Raw genomic sequence first — 19,015 nt, forward strand, 5'->3', positions numbered from 1 at the left:
TCAATGGTCCCCAAAGAGCTATTTACAACAATGGCTGGATTCTAGCCACAGTTTTTGTTTGTTTTGAGAAAAAAGGTGGCACCTGATTTCATATGATGAGCAGGCATTGCTCGTGTTTCCCAAAACAAGCATCATCAACGCATCCACCTACCACAGCAAATCCTCTGAGAATAAAACAGGATGTAAACAAATAAATACATGGAAAAATACTAACTGATCCTTGGTCGAGAAGAAGACATGGGTCACAAGGAGGGGAGGAGAATGTCTGCATTCCCCAGTGAAGCTCTCCCTCCTTCCTTCCCTAAAGTAGCACCAAGTGCATACAACAGCAAAGGAAGAAGGGAACAAGGAACTGTCCTTAAGCTTTGTGAAACTGAAATTAATGTGAGGTCTCCTGGAGAGTTTGTATGTGAGTTCCCTCTATTCCAATCATTTAGTTTTACTTACAAATCCACTGCCTAACTGAAGCCAAGATGCTGCGAAGCTTCTTTTTAGTCCCTATGTTCTGGGAATGTGAATACTGTTGATGTTTTAAGAAAGGGAGTCACTGAAATACATTTGATCTCGTTTGGTGGAACTGTGATGAAATTTATACCCAAATTCCTCATATAATTTTCAGAAAATGCATTTACCTATATTATTACATAACTCAAGAAATGTGGTAAAGTGGCTTTATGGCCATTAAAATCATGAAGTGCTTCTATTTATTAAAGCAAATAAGAAATGTGTACATTAATGATTAAACTTGCATCCTTTAAGTCAGATTATTAAGGAAAGTGATAACACATCAGCAAAGATGGTGAAAAACTGGGGCGAAGGGAGGTATAGGTTAGTTACTGGTGAGGAATACCACATACATCAGGAACTGTTAATTGAGAAGCTTTTCAGTATATGCAGTTCTCTCCCCCAGATAACTGCCAGCTGGCAGGAAAGAATACTAGATTTAGGCTGAAAAGTGTAGGATATTTTACAAGGGGAGAATATTTCAAACTTCCAGTATAAATAGATCTTGCTTGGATGATCTGGGAAGTTCTCAACACATCTGCCCACTGATCCTCTATTTTCTTTCTCTCTTTTTCTGGATTTTTCATGCTTTCAGTCCTTTTATACTTTTACTAGCTAAGTCCAACACCTACCTAAAGTCTCTCTTGAAGCATTTTTTTTCTTTCTTTATCATATGGATACTTGGGTTGAAACACTAGAAATTCTGGCAGCTTTCTCCAAAAGCAAAATATCGCTCTATTCCCTCTCTAAACAGACTCTGCCATGTTCCAGGAGTTGCCTTCATTGCCTTTTCATAGCAAAGAAATGATTGGATGGTCTGAGTTACCAAGTGGGACCAGATCTACAAAAACAACATCCTAACAAGTCATTTCGATATGAAATAATCTCTTCCCTTAAGAATGAGTCCTGGATAATTCTTAATTTCTCAAAAACTTGGAATATTTTTAAGCATCATTGTTTTTTTTCCTCTCAAAATGTTGGAAGCTTTATTTGACTCATGTGTCTTTCATTCAACCATAAATGAATGATTGGTATCTAGATCCCAGGCTTTCCAGTAATCTCAAAACAGGTGAAATGTTTGTAAGGCAAAAACATCTGCGTAGCCTTCAATTTAAGCAAAATGAGGAATATTTATATCCTCAATCTAATCAACATCATTGTGAAGTCCTATACTTCAAAATGTATGTTTCCACATGAATTTATGTTTAAAATTTTGAACTTTTTCTATTTTTTTTTGTTTTTCCCCTTCTTTTTAAATAGAAATATTTTCAGACATATCCCTTGGGATAGCTTCTAGAAATTTAATCTAGACCTTACTGGAAAGCAGGAATACATGAGGTTAATAATAGTAGGGAGAGAAAGTTCCTCTATTAAATTAGAGCATGTTGGAGATCTATATTGCATTACTTAGTATACTTTTTTTTTCATTTTTGTCTAATTAATTTGCTTCACATTTAATCCTTGCATAATATTTCAGCCAGCTTACTTTTCATACTAGAGTAATTATTAACATTGAAAAACAAGGGCAATAAGGAAAGCAGATGGTATACAACAGCCCATCAGCTTGACGCGCCTTGACGGCACATGGGAGCGAAAGTTGAGAAAAATTCGCAAATGGCAGCAAAGCCGTCCTCACCTCATGGTGTACAGCAAGGTCCCGTCCTCCGTGATCCGCAGGAGCTTGTTGGGCATGGTCATGTTGTGGGCCACTGACTTCTTTCCGTTGTGAAAAAAGGTATCCGGCGTCCAGATTTTGCTCGCCATGAGGTTATTTAGCCGGAGTACTGTCATGGGTCCTTTAAATTTTAACCTTTCATCCTTCCAGCTTTGACGGAAAAATACATCTATTGTATATTCCTAGGCAATTTTGGAAAATGGCAAAGAGTTCACTGTGCTGTATTTTGCAATGCAAATGGCTTGCAAAGACAGTGCATGATTTTTGCAACTTTGGAAGCAAAATATGAGCTAGATGATGTTTCTAAAAGGACATTTGTGATGGCCTGCACCTCCTGGTGTCAGGTGAATCATTGGATAGCATAATTACTTTTTAAAAAATAGCTAAAGTGCCTGGAATATTTTTTGGTCAGAAGAATTCTGCTGATTGCCCTCTCAGATGCTTGAAAGGACAAAGTACCCTATTCCCACCTCTCCTCCACCACATTAGCACTCGAAGAGATAGACGGCATTGCAAATAAAAACAAAACTCATGTTACAGGTTATTACATCCAGGAAAATGTTTTAATTAGACAATTCTAGTTATAAAAATAAAGCATAACGTTTTGGGGGTCCCTCCCATGGTCTCCAAAAACCATACACTCAGTCCTACCACATCCATGGTTCTAAAGTGGATGTGATAACCCACTTTTCTTTTTGGCTAAGGAAGCATTGTTATGTATATAGACTTTCAATTCTACACAATGAAGAAGATTATGAAAATAAGAAAATCATTCACTGGTCATTTGGGTCTTTTCCAAAGGGAAGAATGCATTGTATGTGGGTGTGTCTGAGTGTGTGTTTGTAAGTACATGTGTGTTAGAGACACATGAGAAATGTGTGAATCTCATCATCATTCACAGCCAGGGCATCAATTTATCTGAATAAACACAGCATCCCTTATGGCAATACCCAGAGACAAACATCTGCAAATGTGAAAACAAGCAGTGTGACTTACCAGCTCCTCAGATTGAAAGGGGTAATCATAGCCGTCTTCCTTGCAGTATTTGCTACACTGACACCAAATTTGGAACTCAGTGGTTTGAAATAAAGATTACCGCATTCTCCATTAATCTTAGAATGCTCCAGACTGGAAGGAAGACTAACTCGAAAACATCATGCTACATTTTCTCAATCCCCTAAACCCGGATGCATCAGAAAGCTGCTGCTTTTTTTAAAATTTTGTACATATTGTCTTTAAGACGTGCAAAATAAATAATGTCTGTGTTTAGGCTTTTTTTGTGCATGTACTTTACTCCGTATGTCTTTCCCAGGGTTTGAGCGAGATTGGGTCAAGATTGAATGAAGGTTGTCATAGCCCAAGCTTGGCACTGCTGAGCTCTTACCGATCAAGTAACTAACAATTATTATTGGCTCGTCTATAATGCACCAGGCAGAGTGGTAAATGCTGATGGAACAGAAACAGAAATGTGTAACATGATGCCAGTCTATCTTTGCAGGCAAGAAAAGTGACCTTGTTTGTTTTCTCTCTGTCTGGAAGTGTCCGATGAGAGGCACTGGGATACATGACATAGGAATGTACTCAGCAAGAAACGTTTGTTAGGTATCTGTTAAATTCGACTGAGGGAGAAACTGTTTAGACTTGCAGGCTATTGGAAAAACTTGTGGAGGAGTAAGATGGGCATAGAAGGGTATTTTCCACGAGGAGAGGACTGAGGAGGATGCCTGTGGATTACATCAGGCAGTGGTCCAGAGGAGCCATGATTGCCCGGGAAGCAGAGTGCACAGATTTACTCTGGATGGTGCATGTCTCTTCTCTGGTCAACAGAAAAGCTTACGAGATATGATGATGATGATATTTCTATTACTCAGGGATCAGCTACATAAACTCTGTACTTCACCCAAGTGAACAACGTTAGCCTGGTCAACAGGAGAGGCAACGGTCACTTGTCAATCAAGGTTCCAAAGAAGTCTATGCTGACCATGTTCCCATGAACCTAAAACATTTGTTCACTTGTTTGCCTGCTCCAAGATTTCTGAATATAAAATAAATGTTCAGTGTAAAATAAACTTAAAATATATGTATCATCACGTCTTTGACAAGATATATCCCAAAGACAAAGATTCCCAGAAAAAATTATGACAAAGACTTGCCCAGGTCCTAAGGTTTACAAGTTTGTCATATTTATAGCTAGCTTTTTTTTTTTCACCTATGCTAATAACAGATGATGAAAACCCCAAATTCATTTAAGATACTCTCTCTCTGAATATTATCCTGGTCACACAAGCATGCATGTGTGCTCACACACACACACACAGAGCAAAATTAACTAGATAAGCTTTCATCTTCATGTTCCCCTCTGTTACAAGTGGAGATGCAAACGGAAATAAAAGTGATTGATAATGATCACCTCCTGCCTGTTCAAGAGTGTAAATATTTGGCGTCCCACGTTCTGAGAATGGCCCCTGTGATGTTGCCATGGTAACAGCAGGCGGCTCCCAGTACCCGCTTGTATAGCATCACCTCTGCCCCACGGTCAAAATTCATTAGACCAAGATGGGCCAGCACCCCTGCCTCAGGAAGCTGGAACAAGAAGTCATCTTCTTGAGGCCATAGCGTCATGGTTACAGATGTTAATTCTAAATCTGCTAACTAGAACTGAATTGTTCCCTCTGCCAGATGAATGGTCGTAGGTCATGCTGTTACCTTCTCTAAACCCCCGGTTGACAATCTATAACGGGGGATCATAGCAACACTTGTTTCATTTGCCTGTTATGAGACGTGAGTTAACACAAGTGAACAGCTTACAAGACTGTCCTGTAAGTTCTCAGCAAACATTAAAAGGTTTTATTTGTCTCCCATTTTCTTTTTTTATCAACACAAATTTATATTTGATTACCAGGTAGCTGGGAATGAAAACCAGTGCTATTGCTTTGGAAGGAAGGGTGGTAGGACAGGAAACCTGAGGAAAGTGAGGAGGTGATCATAACAAAGCAAAACAAAAACCGAAGGCAAGAGAGAAGAGTCTACAAAAATGTGTCTGAACAAAGTGTGTCTTTGCTTTGGCGAAGAATTTGCTCAGAGTTCAGTGTTCTAGCCCTCACCACTCGAGTGAAAAGTTGAAAAGTTACCCTGTTCAATAGAGTAGGTCCCTGGAGGACATGTGCCTTATTCAAAAGACTGGGACAAAACATCCACTATGTTTCTAAATAAGTATTGTTCCCAAGTGTTCCTGCTTGTACCATTTATTACCATTTCTGTGTGCTTTGATTTAATACATTTTAAGCACGATGGGAAACAGGGTTCTGTGATTGTGCTGCATGGATATTTCTGTCAGAACCTAGTGCCCTGGGAGTGTGCGCTTTGATTGCCAATTAATGGTTTTTAAAATAAAGTTAAGGAGTTGTCCTAATTTTGTTTTCTATTCCAGATGAAGTCAGATGCCTTGGGAGCTGTAGGGTCTCTAAGGATGGACAGCCTGAGTTCAAGTTGCTACCTAGCTGGGCCACTTTCCTCCTCTGGAAAACGTGGGTAAGAATAATGCTTGGCTAAAATATTTGGCGTGAGGATTAGATGAAATATGGTATTAGCATGGTGCCTAACATACTGTAAGCATTCAGTAGTGTTCGATGTTGTTATGGTTATTATTATTAATTAGGTATTTTATTAGTTCTCAGTTTAAGACCTGTATTTCCTGTCTTGAAAAATAGCTGTGTAGTTCTGCCTTTTGATTTTGATAGCCTCTAAATCATGCTGCTTTTGAATAATTCTCCCATAATGTAGTTTAAAAGATCAATCTTCTCAAAGTGGTCAGGTATAATTTCCACTAGCCACCTAGCAAATCCATTGCAGACCTATGGCTAATTGGAACCTTTGACAGAACAATTCAAATATTGTCCTGTTCAAGAGTTTGAGGCAAAACCGAGTATCATTGGTTTGGACTCTGTCCTTTCTTATTCCCCGATATTTGACCAATGGCCATGTATGAAAAGTAATTCTTGATAACCTTAGGGTTAATGCGGATCCAAAAATGAAGTGTGTACCTTTTGTCTAAGACAAGAAAAAAAATCACTTGTTCCTGAGATCGTATTTAATCTGAGCCAATAACTCAAAGGCATGCCAAATACATTTTAAAAGTTGGTGATTGCATATGGCTTTATATGGGCACTGTCCCTTAACAACTTCTACTGAGCGTCTATGCTCTGTGAGGCATCATGCTAGGTGCCGGAGATAGAGAATAGTCATTTATTATTATTATTATTATTATTATTATTAGTAGTAGTAGTAGTAGTAGTAGTAGTAGTAGTAGTAGTAGTAGTAGTAATATTATGATCAGTGTGTGCTATTTGTAATGCTTCATCTCCTCTCTTGGTGTTTCCATCTATAAGAAGAGAGCTTCACCAGTGTAAAACTTCTGAAAGCTCTCCATTTCCTCACACTCTTCTATTTGGGGAGGGGAGGAAGGAGGAGTAATTTAATTTGACAGGTGAATTTGGAAGGAGAAATCTGTCTTGCCTATCTCAGCTTCTTCCTCTTGTCTTTTCCATTTTGGATACTGGCAGTCCATTAGACTCACAAATTCCGCTGTGTTCCTCCATGCTAGAAGTTCTATATGGACGATCTACACCCTAGCAGAGGGAGACCAACACTGCCTGCTGACCGTGTGGGTTAATCTGGCTGATCCCGATGTGTACTCTCTAGAAACCCACTTGTCTGCAGATACAAGCCACCTTCTGTAACACCGCCATTATTAGTAATACAGATGATAGTCTCATTTTCCATGTGCCTTACTCTGCTGTGTTTCTCAAAAGATTCAGAACTCAAGTAGGAAAGAGGGTGTTACTAGTCCCATAAGATCTTCATTTTTAAAAGATAATATAGACTCCTAAACCTTTCCCCAGATAAACACTAATTCAACATTAACTGTAAAAGAGCAATGCATTGATACTGCGGGGGATGTGAAACTAGAGTGTATTTCTGGTTTTTTTGGCATCACTTTAGGAAGATAAGACAAATAACTTAAAAGCAGTGCTATACAGGAGAGCAAAAGCTAAATTGTACTTTGCAGTCAGTAAATGTGATCAGAATGCAGAAAGGGGAAGTTAATTTGTTACAGGATTAATAAAAAAGAGTTTTCATCAAGCATTTGGGTCTGGATTTGGGCTTTTGTGGAAATACAAAATTTAGATGGATGGAGGAGAGAAGAAATTTCCATGAAGGTTGTATGGCATGATAAGAGATTCAGAGGCAAAAGTAATAATAGCTACTAATTATTGAGCACAATCGAGAGACCTTTATTTACATACCTCTTTTAAAATTCCTAACAGTCTTACAAGGATAGGTAAATATAATAATATATCCACTTTGGAAACTGTGTGCCTTACGAACTTATCCGACTTGCCCAAGGTCACGCTGCTGGCTGTCAGTGAGGAATCTGAATTCAGCCAGCCTGAATCCTACAGCCAGCCCCGCCAGCCCCCAGTGGTGCGCCTCACAGCAAGTAGTACTTGTGTCAGTGCTGGGAACGCTGGGGACGGGTGGTAAAATCATGCACGGCTTGTATAGGCTGCAGGCAGAGGAGCTGAAATTTGACCTCAGGCTTAACTGGGATCTATTGAATGTCCTTAATTAGTAAAGTAGCATCAGAGAATAGTGTCATGGGAAGACTGAGTTCCACTATGAGAGAGCCGCAATAGGTCCTCAGAGCGCAATCAACTTAGCAAAAATTATCGTTATCACACAGTATTTCAATAAAGTGGTCCACAGACTGACCACAGTGACAGAACGAATGGCCAGAGGAGCAAATCCACAAAGATGGCTAACCTTTATATTTCTAGTTCTTACATTGTAACAATGGCTGACATTTGTTGAGTGCTTATTTTCTGCCAAGAATTTTTAAGGACTTTTCATGTATTCATTCATTTCATACTTATGACAACCCCATGAGGAATTATTATTACTCCCATTTTACACATGAAGAAACTGAGGCAGAGACAGATTAAGTAACTTCCCCAAGGATACACCCTAATAAATGATGAACCCAGGCATTCTGGTTCTGAAATCTGTATTCTCACTACTGTTCTGCAGTGTCTCCCATGCACTCCACTGACTCAAATCTGTAGAGCTGGTGCATTTCATAACCTGTCTCAGATGTAAAGTACCTTATCCTAAGCCAGCATTTCCCAATGTTTGACTCACAGAGTATCAGTTCTACAGAATGTCAAAGGGTTGCACTCGAAGAAAAGGGTTCTGGACTCATATGATTGGAAAACACTAGATTAAATGCAGTTTAACAGTTTACCTTACATCCTGACTTACCAGAGTTTTAACCCTGCTAAGCTGGGTGAATTGTGAATGTCCACCCTTTGGGAAATGCTGACCTAAGTTGATATTTTCTGTAACTCTGATTCTGAATCATCTGAGCTACTATGAAGTCAGAAGACTTTTATGTTAAGATGGTGTCAACAAAAAGACATTTCAAAAATAGTATTTAATCAATATGTCTTCAAAATATTCCTAATGCTGTGTCATCATGGCCTCCTTATGATTTTTTGCTTATACAGGAGCTTGGCTGTTACGAGCTCAGAAATATTATATAATATCTGCAGAAATCTACTGATTTACCAACTCCCATCAGATAGAAGAGAAATTCATGTAAATTCATTTGGGAAAAGAGAGAACAGATAGGTATTCATTTCATTCTCACTCTTAGAATTTAATGATTGCCTTTTGCAGTGAAGCTGAGCCTTTCCCACAGGTGTCATTTCATTCCCGGACTAATTCTGGTCAAGTATTCACTCAGCTTTTATACACGTTTCTCCTTTTTAGCCAAAAATAATTCAGAAATTGCATTGTTTACAGCTATGCCGTTAACAGGCTGGCTATCCAGAAACCTACCATTCTTCAATCAATATGTTCTCCTAGCTAAAATCCAACGTAATTCACACCATTTGGCTCACAGAATGCAAGCCCAGGCAAGGAATAATTTCACGGGTGAAAAAAAAGAAGGGTGCAGTGTTTGATAACCATAAATAGGGTTGATCTGGAAAGTAAATGGGCATTTTCTATTATGTAAACATTATATACATTATTTATTACATGCTGTGCACATAGTAAGACCCCCAAATATAGCCAAGCTATTGCAAGTTGCTTCCTAAATGCCTCGTCTATATTTCTTCTTTTGAAAGTTAAATATAGAAACTATCCCCAAGAAACCCAAAAACGCAACGTCACTTACCATATCATGGTCTGAAACGGGTCCGAAGCTGGTGACGAAGATGTCCGTCTTCACTTCAGTTACACGCTCTGATGAAGCAGGAAATTGGGACAGTGAATGTCTATCAACAGCCTTTATTAGATCTCACCACCACATACTCACACCCAAATGGGAAATTTATTGGCTTTGATTAGCTATTTCTAAAATTGGACCACTGTGTAGTGCTGATAATTTAGGGCTTACACATGAAATTTCACACTTAATATTTTTCAATGGAGAATGGAGCCTAAATATGCCACTTTGGGAGACAGAGATTTTTATGGAGGGGTCAGATGACACTTAATGAATTCTTCAAGAATGGCCACACTTGCCCGATGATACCAAGCCATTTCATTTCATAATAAAAATATGTTAGCATATGGGTTTGTTTTAAGCTTAAATATTCTTCCACAGCTCGCTTGATCCTCTAGGTACTTAGGCTACTCTTGGGAAGTATATAGTGTATTGTAGCAAGCTTTATTAACTCTTTAAAGACTCTAGGGTATGTTTCATAAATGATTGCTTTCTGGCACTAAATCATAACTGAATTATCCAAATTACTCCCTGGAATAAAGTCTGACAGCCTAAGTAAGTTTCTTCAATTTTGAGGAATAGCACAAGTTTATTTAATAGATTTCATTTTCAACTTCAATGTGATTTTATTTTATTGGTCTCTGAGGCAGGCATATCAACCAATAAAATGTCTATATTGTAGTTGGGTGACATTTTCTGGGAAATAAAGTCACTCACCAAAGGAAGAAAGAAAGAAAGTGTTGCTCATGTAAAAAGAAACACTTCTTTGAGAGGTGAGAATGAAAAAGATGACCTTGTAATTTTCAACTTTGGCTCTGAGAAATAACAATCTGGTAACTTAAGCAGTGCATTTCGTTTATCAGGACATTTGTATCTTCGGTGTGTGACATTAAAAATGTGCTCCAATACATGCAATAATAAATTCTTCTGAGATCAAAAAATTTATCCCTTAGTAATTCACTTGTAAACAGTTAATACTTTGAGTATAAATCTGTCTCAAGGAAGTCACTTTGCACACGTAATGTGCACCTTGAATGATACATGTTGAGGTGGCCATAATCCCCTCAGTAATCAATCCAATATTTTTAGGCTTTTTTTCCCCCTCAACAATTTCATTGGCTCCAAATGCTTAAATGAGCCCCCTGACATAATAATTATGTAGGGTTTACTGTTCAGTGTTCTAAAATAGAGTACATGGTTTGAGACAAAATAGAGGTGTGTTTTTAGAAATCATTTCCAACCTCAGCTTTCATGTTTTGAAGCAACTGTGTCCCTTAGGAACAACAGCTATCAGCAGTAAGTCTCAGCTGTATTAACCGCTTGCCTCTCATACTGGTCCCCCCTTTACCCTCTTTCCAGCGGTCATTTCCCCAAAATATACATCTCCCTCTGTTGCACACTCTCCATATTTTTTTTTAACTAGACTGATTCTTTCCTTTGTTTAAATATCTGTCATTTCTTAAGACTCCATCAAGAGTTCATACTTTATTAGAATGTCAGGATTGACTTTCAATTAAAAACAATAATAAACAGAAATATTCACAATAAAATACTCCAGCTACTCACACAAACTAGAATTTATCTCATTCATTGAGCTCATTTTCTCTTTCAAGATTTCCCTTTCTAGATTAAGAAAAGAAGTCATCAGTTGGCTTTTCTTTGAAATAATAACAGAGGCCCTTACTTTCATGAAAAAATATAAAAAGAGCAGTTAATAAAGAATTGGGCATATTTTCATCCAAAATTCCTTGGGTATCAGGTATGCCCCTTGTTGAAAAATCATTGTATTTCTTATTATTTACAGATTAACTTTGTGCTATTAAAAGCTCCTTAAATTGTGTGATCAAGGGGAATTAATACCCATATTTTCTTTCTGCATAATTCTTAAAATATTCAGACCCTCCTGTTATTTTTTTTCCCAATTATATGACTCAATCTCATTTTTTTTTCCAGGGTTGAATTTTGGTTCTTTCCAGGTAACAAACTATAAGATTTACGATGACTATCTTATGGACTGAATGACATTTATGGAATTAAAATGATGTCCTCTTTTCTTCATTGGTACTTCTATGGCAGGGACCTATCATTAAGCACATGGTCCTTTGAGAAATCCATACGAATCCCTGTCTGCGTGCTCGCAAGTGCTTGGTGACGTGGGGCAGTTCTCTTGGACTCCTTTATCACTATGATCTATTTCTTGAGTGTGGGGAGGGCATAATTATTGCACTTCATGGCACCTCCCCAAGAGAGCTGGCCTAACAGACATCGGCTTCCAGTTGTTTTAGGAGCCACCAATCTGTTTTGTCTAGCATAATAAAATGCTCTCAAGAAGCGAGCTATCCACTTGCCAAATATAGGGTCTTATTTCCCTCTGCTGTTTTTAGATTGTTGGTAAATGACTATGCTATTCTGGGAAACTTTGTCATTTCTTCCCCCTCACCTCCAATACGAAATCCCCATTGGAGGGGAACATATATATATCATTTATAATTTAAGGAACATTAAAACATTGGGATTTAAATGCTATGTTCTAATACTAGATTTTCCTGACTTAGCATTAGGCTCTAAAGTGTTATTAGAAATACCTAGAAAGCACTCAAGGCCTTTCTATGGATCACATGAGGAAAAGTCAAGGTATTTTTATCCTTCAAAAATATTCTATTTTAAGAGCAAACCAGATGAGTCAGGAACTTCTAATGACATTCAGCTAGGAAGATGACACACCTAGCCACAGTTAAACATGAATGGACCTCTTATATAATGAGAAAATTGTCTGCAAATGGAAATCAATTAAAATAACTCATTTGGAAGAAATGTTCATAGGGCAGACTAAGCAAATTTTTTTCAATCAAATATTTTTGTCACAATAATCCTTCTCTGTCCAATATAAAAAAAGAATCAGCAGATTCTTTGAAATTAGTATAACTGTATACACATGTTCAAATTTTCAAGGGCTCAACATGGAATAGAGATATAAAATGGTATTATGATGATGATGGTTATTATTATAGTGTTTAGGAATATCTTAAGATAGTACATCAATGTAACTGAAGTTTTTGATGATAAATTAAAATCAGTCTTTAAACAAGCACACCCTTCGAAGATAGGTTTTAACATATGTGCTATTTATACAGCATAAATGAGCACACACATATATGTACACACAAACACACACACATATGTGTACCTATATACGTATACACTATATTATATACTCTTAACAGATCTAACAGCTAGGCAGCAATAGATCTGTTTTTTACTGGGGATTTCCTACCATGTTGATACCCTGCTGATAAGTATTGAAGTAACAGATGTTTCCAAGTGATAATTCAAAAAGATGATTAGTTCTCGAGGCAGAAAATGAGAAAAGCAGTGTAGTATAGTAAGTAGTAAGCACATTGGATTAAGTCAAAACACTTGGGTTTTAACTCTGATTTTCCTGGAGAACAGGCTGTGTGATTTCAGGGATCATCTTTTAATCTAAAAGTCTGTTTTGCCACTTTTTCAGTGAAGAAATGATACCTTCACAGTCAACTCCATTGCACTGGATTGAGGGTCACATAAGACTGTGACACCAAAAACACTTTGAGATGTATTTGCTGGGTACGTTAATTCAGTCAATGAATATTTACTGAGCATTTTCTATGTGTCAGGCAGGCACTGATCTAGGTAATTGTAACAGGTGAACAAAACATGGGTGAACAAAAGTGCAATCGGTACTGTACTTCCATAGCGTACCCCATAGTTTTAGGTAAATAGGATAGATAGGTAGGTAGGTAGGTAGGTAGGTAGGTAGGTAGATAGATAGATAGATAGATAGATAGATAGATAGATAGATAGATAGATAAAAATAGAATTCTATACATAGGTACAAACACATATGCACAAATCATACTAATTAATATCAGATCATTATAAATGTTCTGAAAGAGTGTCTTTTGAAGAGATGACATTTGAACTGCGACCTGAAAGAGGAAAAAAATTCAGTGACCCAGGGAAAGACATCTCAAGAAGAGGGAAGAATAATGAAAGATCTGAGTTGAGAATAAATGTGTTATGTTTAAGAAACAAAAAGTCCAATATATCTGGAGCCTTGTGATGCCCATCATCATGGTACAAGATGACACTCCCGAAGCCAAAGGGGCCACATCTAACAAGCATCTTTTCTTAGAGAAGCAGTTGACCTTTATTCTAATGCAGTAAGAAGCCTGGGTAATGAAGTAAAATAATGCTACTTGTGGTTTAAGAAGATAGCTGTTGCTCTGTGAAGAGTGGGCTGTAAGAGCAGAAATCAATAGTAAAGAATTGCAGGTAATATTTTATTAGGAATGCCTAAAAGCACAATTTATTTAATATGGCGTTGGCCGTATTTGCACTGGAAATGCTGTCTTACTGAGGAACTCAGGGTAATATTCACTAGGCTCAATTCCGTGGACTCATAACTTAGGAAGGAGGTTTATTGCCTCCTCTAAGCTACTTTGCTTCTATTAATTCACAGAGGCAGTTGCTATATGGTGACTACATGGGCTAACATTAGTCACCGTAAGAAAGTATTTCTTAAAACTCCCCTTTGAAATGGCCTTGTTTGGAAATTGAAAACATCCCGGGCTCCCTACATAACCATCAATTATATTCCTGGATTGGACAATGTTTCAGCTTCCTGCCAGCCTGCCGGGAGTAACATTTTTGCTCCTTGCCCTTTATTTCTATTCCCTTAATTTTTTTTTTAGAATAATTGGCAGTTGTCTCCTACTTGATAATGTAGAGCAACTTAGTTCTGGCTATGTTCAGCCACTAAATCTCCATATGGGGTAGAAACTCACATTTCAAGGTGTCTATCCTGACCCTTCTGTGTTTTCAGATACCAAGAACTCAAACGATGCAAGCCTCTCCCAGGAAAAAAGGTAAAGTTTATGACAGCAGACATTTGTCTCATCTCCACCGAGAATTTCCCTCCTTATATTATGGTACTTTCTATTGGGAGAGGGCTTTTAGAGAAGAATGCAATTGTTGTGTTGGAGGAATGGGTTTCTTTTGGTTTATGTAAATGTTTATCAAACCTGTACAACCTGGGGGAGGGTATAGCTCAGTGGTAGAGTGCATGTAGCATGTATGAGGTCCTGGGTTCAATCCCCAGTACCTCTATCCTAAACAAACAAACAAACAAACCTAATTACCTCCCCTCCCCCCACAAAAATTTTTTTTTAAAAAACTGTATAACCTGCAATCACTTGAGGCATCATCTTTCTGTTCCCATTATGGCATTTTAGTTATTTAAGAATAATAATATAATAATCTTGGAAGGATATGGCATCCACTCAGGACTTTAAGTTTTTCAAAACGGCAGAGTCCATGACTATTAACAATGAGATTCTTATCTCAGAAACACTACAACACTTTCCAGTATTTTTTTTCAAATAAAGAATTTAGATTAAAGCTGCAAAAAAAAAATCATCTGCAGAAAAAAATATATTTTTTGATATTCCACTTTGGTTCTAGAATCAAGGTAGGAAATGGAAATTAAACAAAAAGGTCAAAAGTAACTACACACACACACACACACACACACACACAAAACTGCAACATTTACTAATAATTTGACCTTTATAACTTGAGCATGGTCTCATTGGATACATTTTATCTTAGGAAATCCCTGGCACTGATCAGGGAGATGATTTATACACAACAGGAAAAGATGGGAGCAGAAAGTTTCTAAACATGCTAGAACATTCCTCTGGGCATCTCTGCTGGATTCATTAGACAAGCTGGTTTCCTGAGCTGACGATTTCTCAGCCAGCAAAGGTTAAAAGGTGTTCTCTGTTCATTTTAACAGTTCCTCTTGGGTTTTGGTAACCGCTTTTTCTCTAAAATTCAGCTGAATTATGGAATGTCTAAGTATTTCAGCGGAAATAGATTGCATTATGCCAAAGTCTGAACATCTGTTCCATACCTTGCATTAAAAACACTGGATAAAACTGTAGCAAATTCGAAAGGAAGAATTCCAGAGTAGAATTTCATAAACTAATATGAAAAGCCATTATCTGGTAAGTGAAATAAAGCAACAATCACAATAACAATAACAAATATTGGATAAGTCTAACCTTTTAAATTGTTTTTGGGTTTTGTCAGTAATTTAGAGTCTTTTCATTTTATTGAAAGTTAACTTGTCCTCTAAAGTTTGGAAATTCTGGCTTTTTAATAAGAACACGAAAATGTGTGTTTTAAGTTAGCTGAACGTGAATAAAATGATTGCCTCTGATCTCAACATCACACAGGATGTAAGAACATAATAATAAAAGATCACATGAATATCAGATATAGTCTTGAGGTAGGACAAAGTCTAGTCTCCTAAAGTTTATCAAGTTGCACAACATTTCACAAAAGATAATCTGTTTGTTTCTTTCCCAGAGCACACCTATTATTCCACCTTTATTTATTTTGACATTAAAAAAAAAACAAAAAAACCCCCTCAAGATGCCAAGCCAATTCCGCAAGGAGTCAGTACCAATGTGCCAGTAGCTCGCATATCCAACCCAGTCTCCTTGCGTAGTTGGAGATGCTCTTATCTTAAAGCTGAGATCTCTTGCAACAGTTGGGCTAAAGGAAGTCTAAAAGGTCTCACACAAGCATTAAACAAATCTAAAATTGGGAAAATTAAGAATTAAGGCATAGGTTGTTAAATATTATGTTAGTGCTAAAACACCTTGAGAGAAAAATCCTGGCTGCATTCCAGTAACAAATATTCATCTAACTGATAGCTTCAGTGAAGTAGAAGCTAAAACAAACAAAACTCCCCCAAATTCTGTGACACTTACAGGAAAAAGAAGAAAATCTTAACTAAATATCTGTTAAGGGTACAACAGGAATAAATAAAGCCGATTCACTACCTACAATCCTATCCACTTATTCATGTCTCCTCTCAGCCATCTGCGCTTGTCACGTGATGGGTACACACATGTACTTTTTCAGAGCAAAGAGAGGTGTGGCCTGTGTATATGGTGGGGCAGAAGGGAAGGGAGAGATGTTGCTGGAAGGGCATCACTTCTCCTTAAAAACCTGAAAACTTTGTTCAGAATGAGGTTTTGGGTCTATGTTTATGGATTGCTCTTACCGCCCTGCTCCCCGCCCCCCAGAGTGCAGGGGAAGCCAGTATGACGGTGGCTGAAACTTTACCCAGATAGGTACCATTCAGGGAGAGCCTCTTTGAATTTTGGAGGAAGCTGGAGAAAATCCAGGCTTCTTTACTTTATTAAAATCACAGTCAATAAGGAGAAACCTCGAGGAAATGGATTTTCTCAGCAAGTGTTCTGCTTGGTCTTGATTTAAAATGAAAAGAGGAATCTTGATTAATCAGGGAACACCTGAGCCTCCCCATCCTCGTAACTCACATCCCTTTCCTTTACCACTTCCTCTATGTTGGTCTCCTTCGCCTTCTCGCTTTTTTTCTTTATGCTTTCTCCTTATTTTCAAGGCCCTCTTTTGTTCTCCTGTCTTCTCTCATCTTTTCTTTCTTATTTTGCCCTTTTTCCCCCTGGATTTTATGTTCTCCTCTCCCTCAACCACTTTGTTGTTCTATAGCGACCACGCTTTAAGCAAGAACCTTTCAAAAACATTTTCTGCCCCTGGTTGCCAGAAAGAACCAGCCCTCTACATCTTGTCCTCAAAAAAAGGAGATATTAAATGAGAATGAATGCACCACTCGCTGACAACGTTGCTGTGTATTTTCTGGCTACTGACTATCTCAATTCAAGTCTATTTAAAGGTTTCTTCATTAGCTTTGTACTTAAAATATGAACTAGCCAACATGTTTTTCTCTTTTATCCCTGAATAGAGTATATTCTTAGAATTCCACTCATTCTGTCCTTTTTAGCTCTTTCATCTCAATTAAAAGAAGTCCCTTCCAGGATGTTTCTCTGTATGTTACCCTCTTCTTTCCACTTTCTCAGGATTGCTCTTGAACTTGAAAAGGTAGCCTTTTTAAATAGTGTTACAATAGCTATAAAAGGATTTCTATCATCTGGATGAACCATGTTATATATTTTGTTTCTTAGTTATTAGATCCAGGGTATGTATCGCCCAAGAGTAAATGCTGTACCTTTGGACACAGTAACTGTTTCTCAAAAACGGATCATGATGAATTTGCACACACGACAGCTTCTTACATTAGTTTCAAGTCTCAGCTTATCACATTTCTATATTTCCTGAGGACATCCAGAACAAAATTTCCCTGCCTTCTGCACAGTGTTATTTTTATAAAACCAGACTTTTATTATAATAAAGGAGAGAGTGGGCTCCTTTCTCTTGCAAGAGATTATCCCAGCTGCAATCACAAATCTACTAAGAAGTTTTTACCCCCTTACAAGCTAATGATAATTTTTCAAGTATTTCCTCTATGCAGTTTTTACATCTGAAAGCAAATGGATTATGTTTTAAAAAAATCCAGCTTTATGATGGAGAGCTATTAGAATGCATGTCATACTTGAACTTGACTTACCAGCAATCTATGGTAAAGAAATGAAATTAAATAATTCTGCAGAAATATACGTATATTAATAAATATATATAATTAAATATATAATATATGCACACCTATATATTAGATAATTTCAACTTACAGCATCCAAAAATCATGATGTTAACATTTTTGTCTAATTCTGTAGCAGATTCTGTTTTATAAAACATTTTAAAACCGTGTTTAATATATCAAGTTTTCTAAAGAGAGATAAGCATTCCCAAAATGAACTTGAACGTGTTAATGACTCTGGAGATATTTGTAATAAACACATGTCTTTATATCCCTTAATACTGAAAAAGCACTGCAAAAAACATCAAAAATTAAGTTAGCTCGTATTAAAGCTTATTCATAAATCTCAAGTCCATCAGATTTAATTGCAGTGTGTTCCAGGATGATATATAAAAGAGACATAGAGGAAAATATTTGAGCTACTTTTTAATTTGTTTTAATGTCTATCATAACCTCAAAATTACTGTTTCCAGGAACCATAAATACCAGAAAAGTCATCTTTAGCAAAGATTAAAGCACATTCATTCTCTTTAATTTTCCCGAGCCCTTGACTTCTCTATTACTGTAGCATATTATATCCATTTCAATTAAAAAGAATATATCTTGTCTGTCTTTAGACAACTACTATTTCTGTTCTTTAACTACATGTCTGTTTTTGTTATTTTGAGGAGATTAAGTAGATAATAGATTCCACCAAAATTGCAGCCTGAAATAATGTAGTTGTTTCTGTTAATAAATCTACCATCCTCTCCAGTCTTGAAAATTAGCTTTTCAACCCATTCTTAGTCTGCATTATACATCTTCAGGGTCTGTGGCTCTCCAAGACCTAGGTGTGCTTGTGAGAATAGGTGAAACGCTTCCTGCTTACACTGTATTTGATTAAAGAGTTAACATACACATTTATTAACGAGTCATTATATATAATTAAGTGTAAATGAGCAGTCACGGGCTTATTACTTGCACTCCAAATGACAATACATCCACTCAACTGATTATTAAAGAAGGTGTGTGTGTGTGTGTGTGT

General features: G+C 37.2%; 1 protein-coding gene across 1 annotated transcript in view; it reads right to left on the reverse strand.

Annotated features, from left to right (window-relative positions):
* GABRA1 (gamma-aminobutyric acid type A receptor subunit alpha1) overlaps positions 1 to 19,015 on the reverse strand; it is a 54,440-nt gene that overhangs the window by 27,598 nt on the left and 7,827 nt on the right. The window contains exons 4-5 of the mRNA XM_072946961.1: positions 9,417 to 9,484; positions 2,141 to 2,361 (exon numbers count right to left, since the gene is read on the reverse strand). Of these exons, the coding sequence (XP_072803062.1) occupies positions 2,141 to 2,361; positions 9,417 to 9,484 (289 nt within the window). The remainder of the gene's footprint in view (positions 1 to 2,140; positions 2,362 to 9,416; positions 9,485 to 19,015) is intronic.

This window comes from Vicugna pacos, chromosome 22, assembly GCF_048564905.1.
Source record: "Vicugna pacos chromosome 22, VicPac4, whole genome shotgun sequence".
Taxonomy (NCBI): Eukaryota; Metazoa; Chordata; class Mammalia; order Artiodactyla; family Camelidae; genus Vicugna; species Vicugna pacos.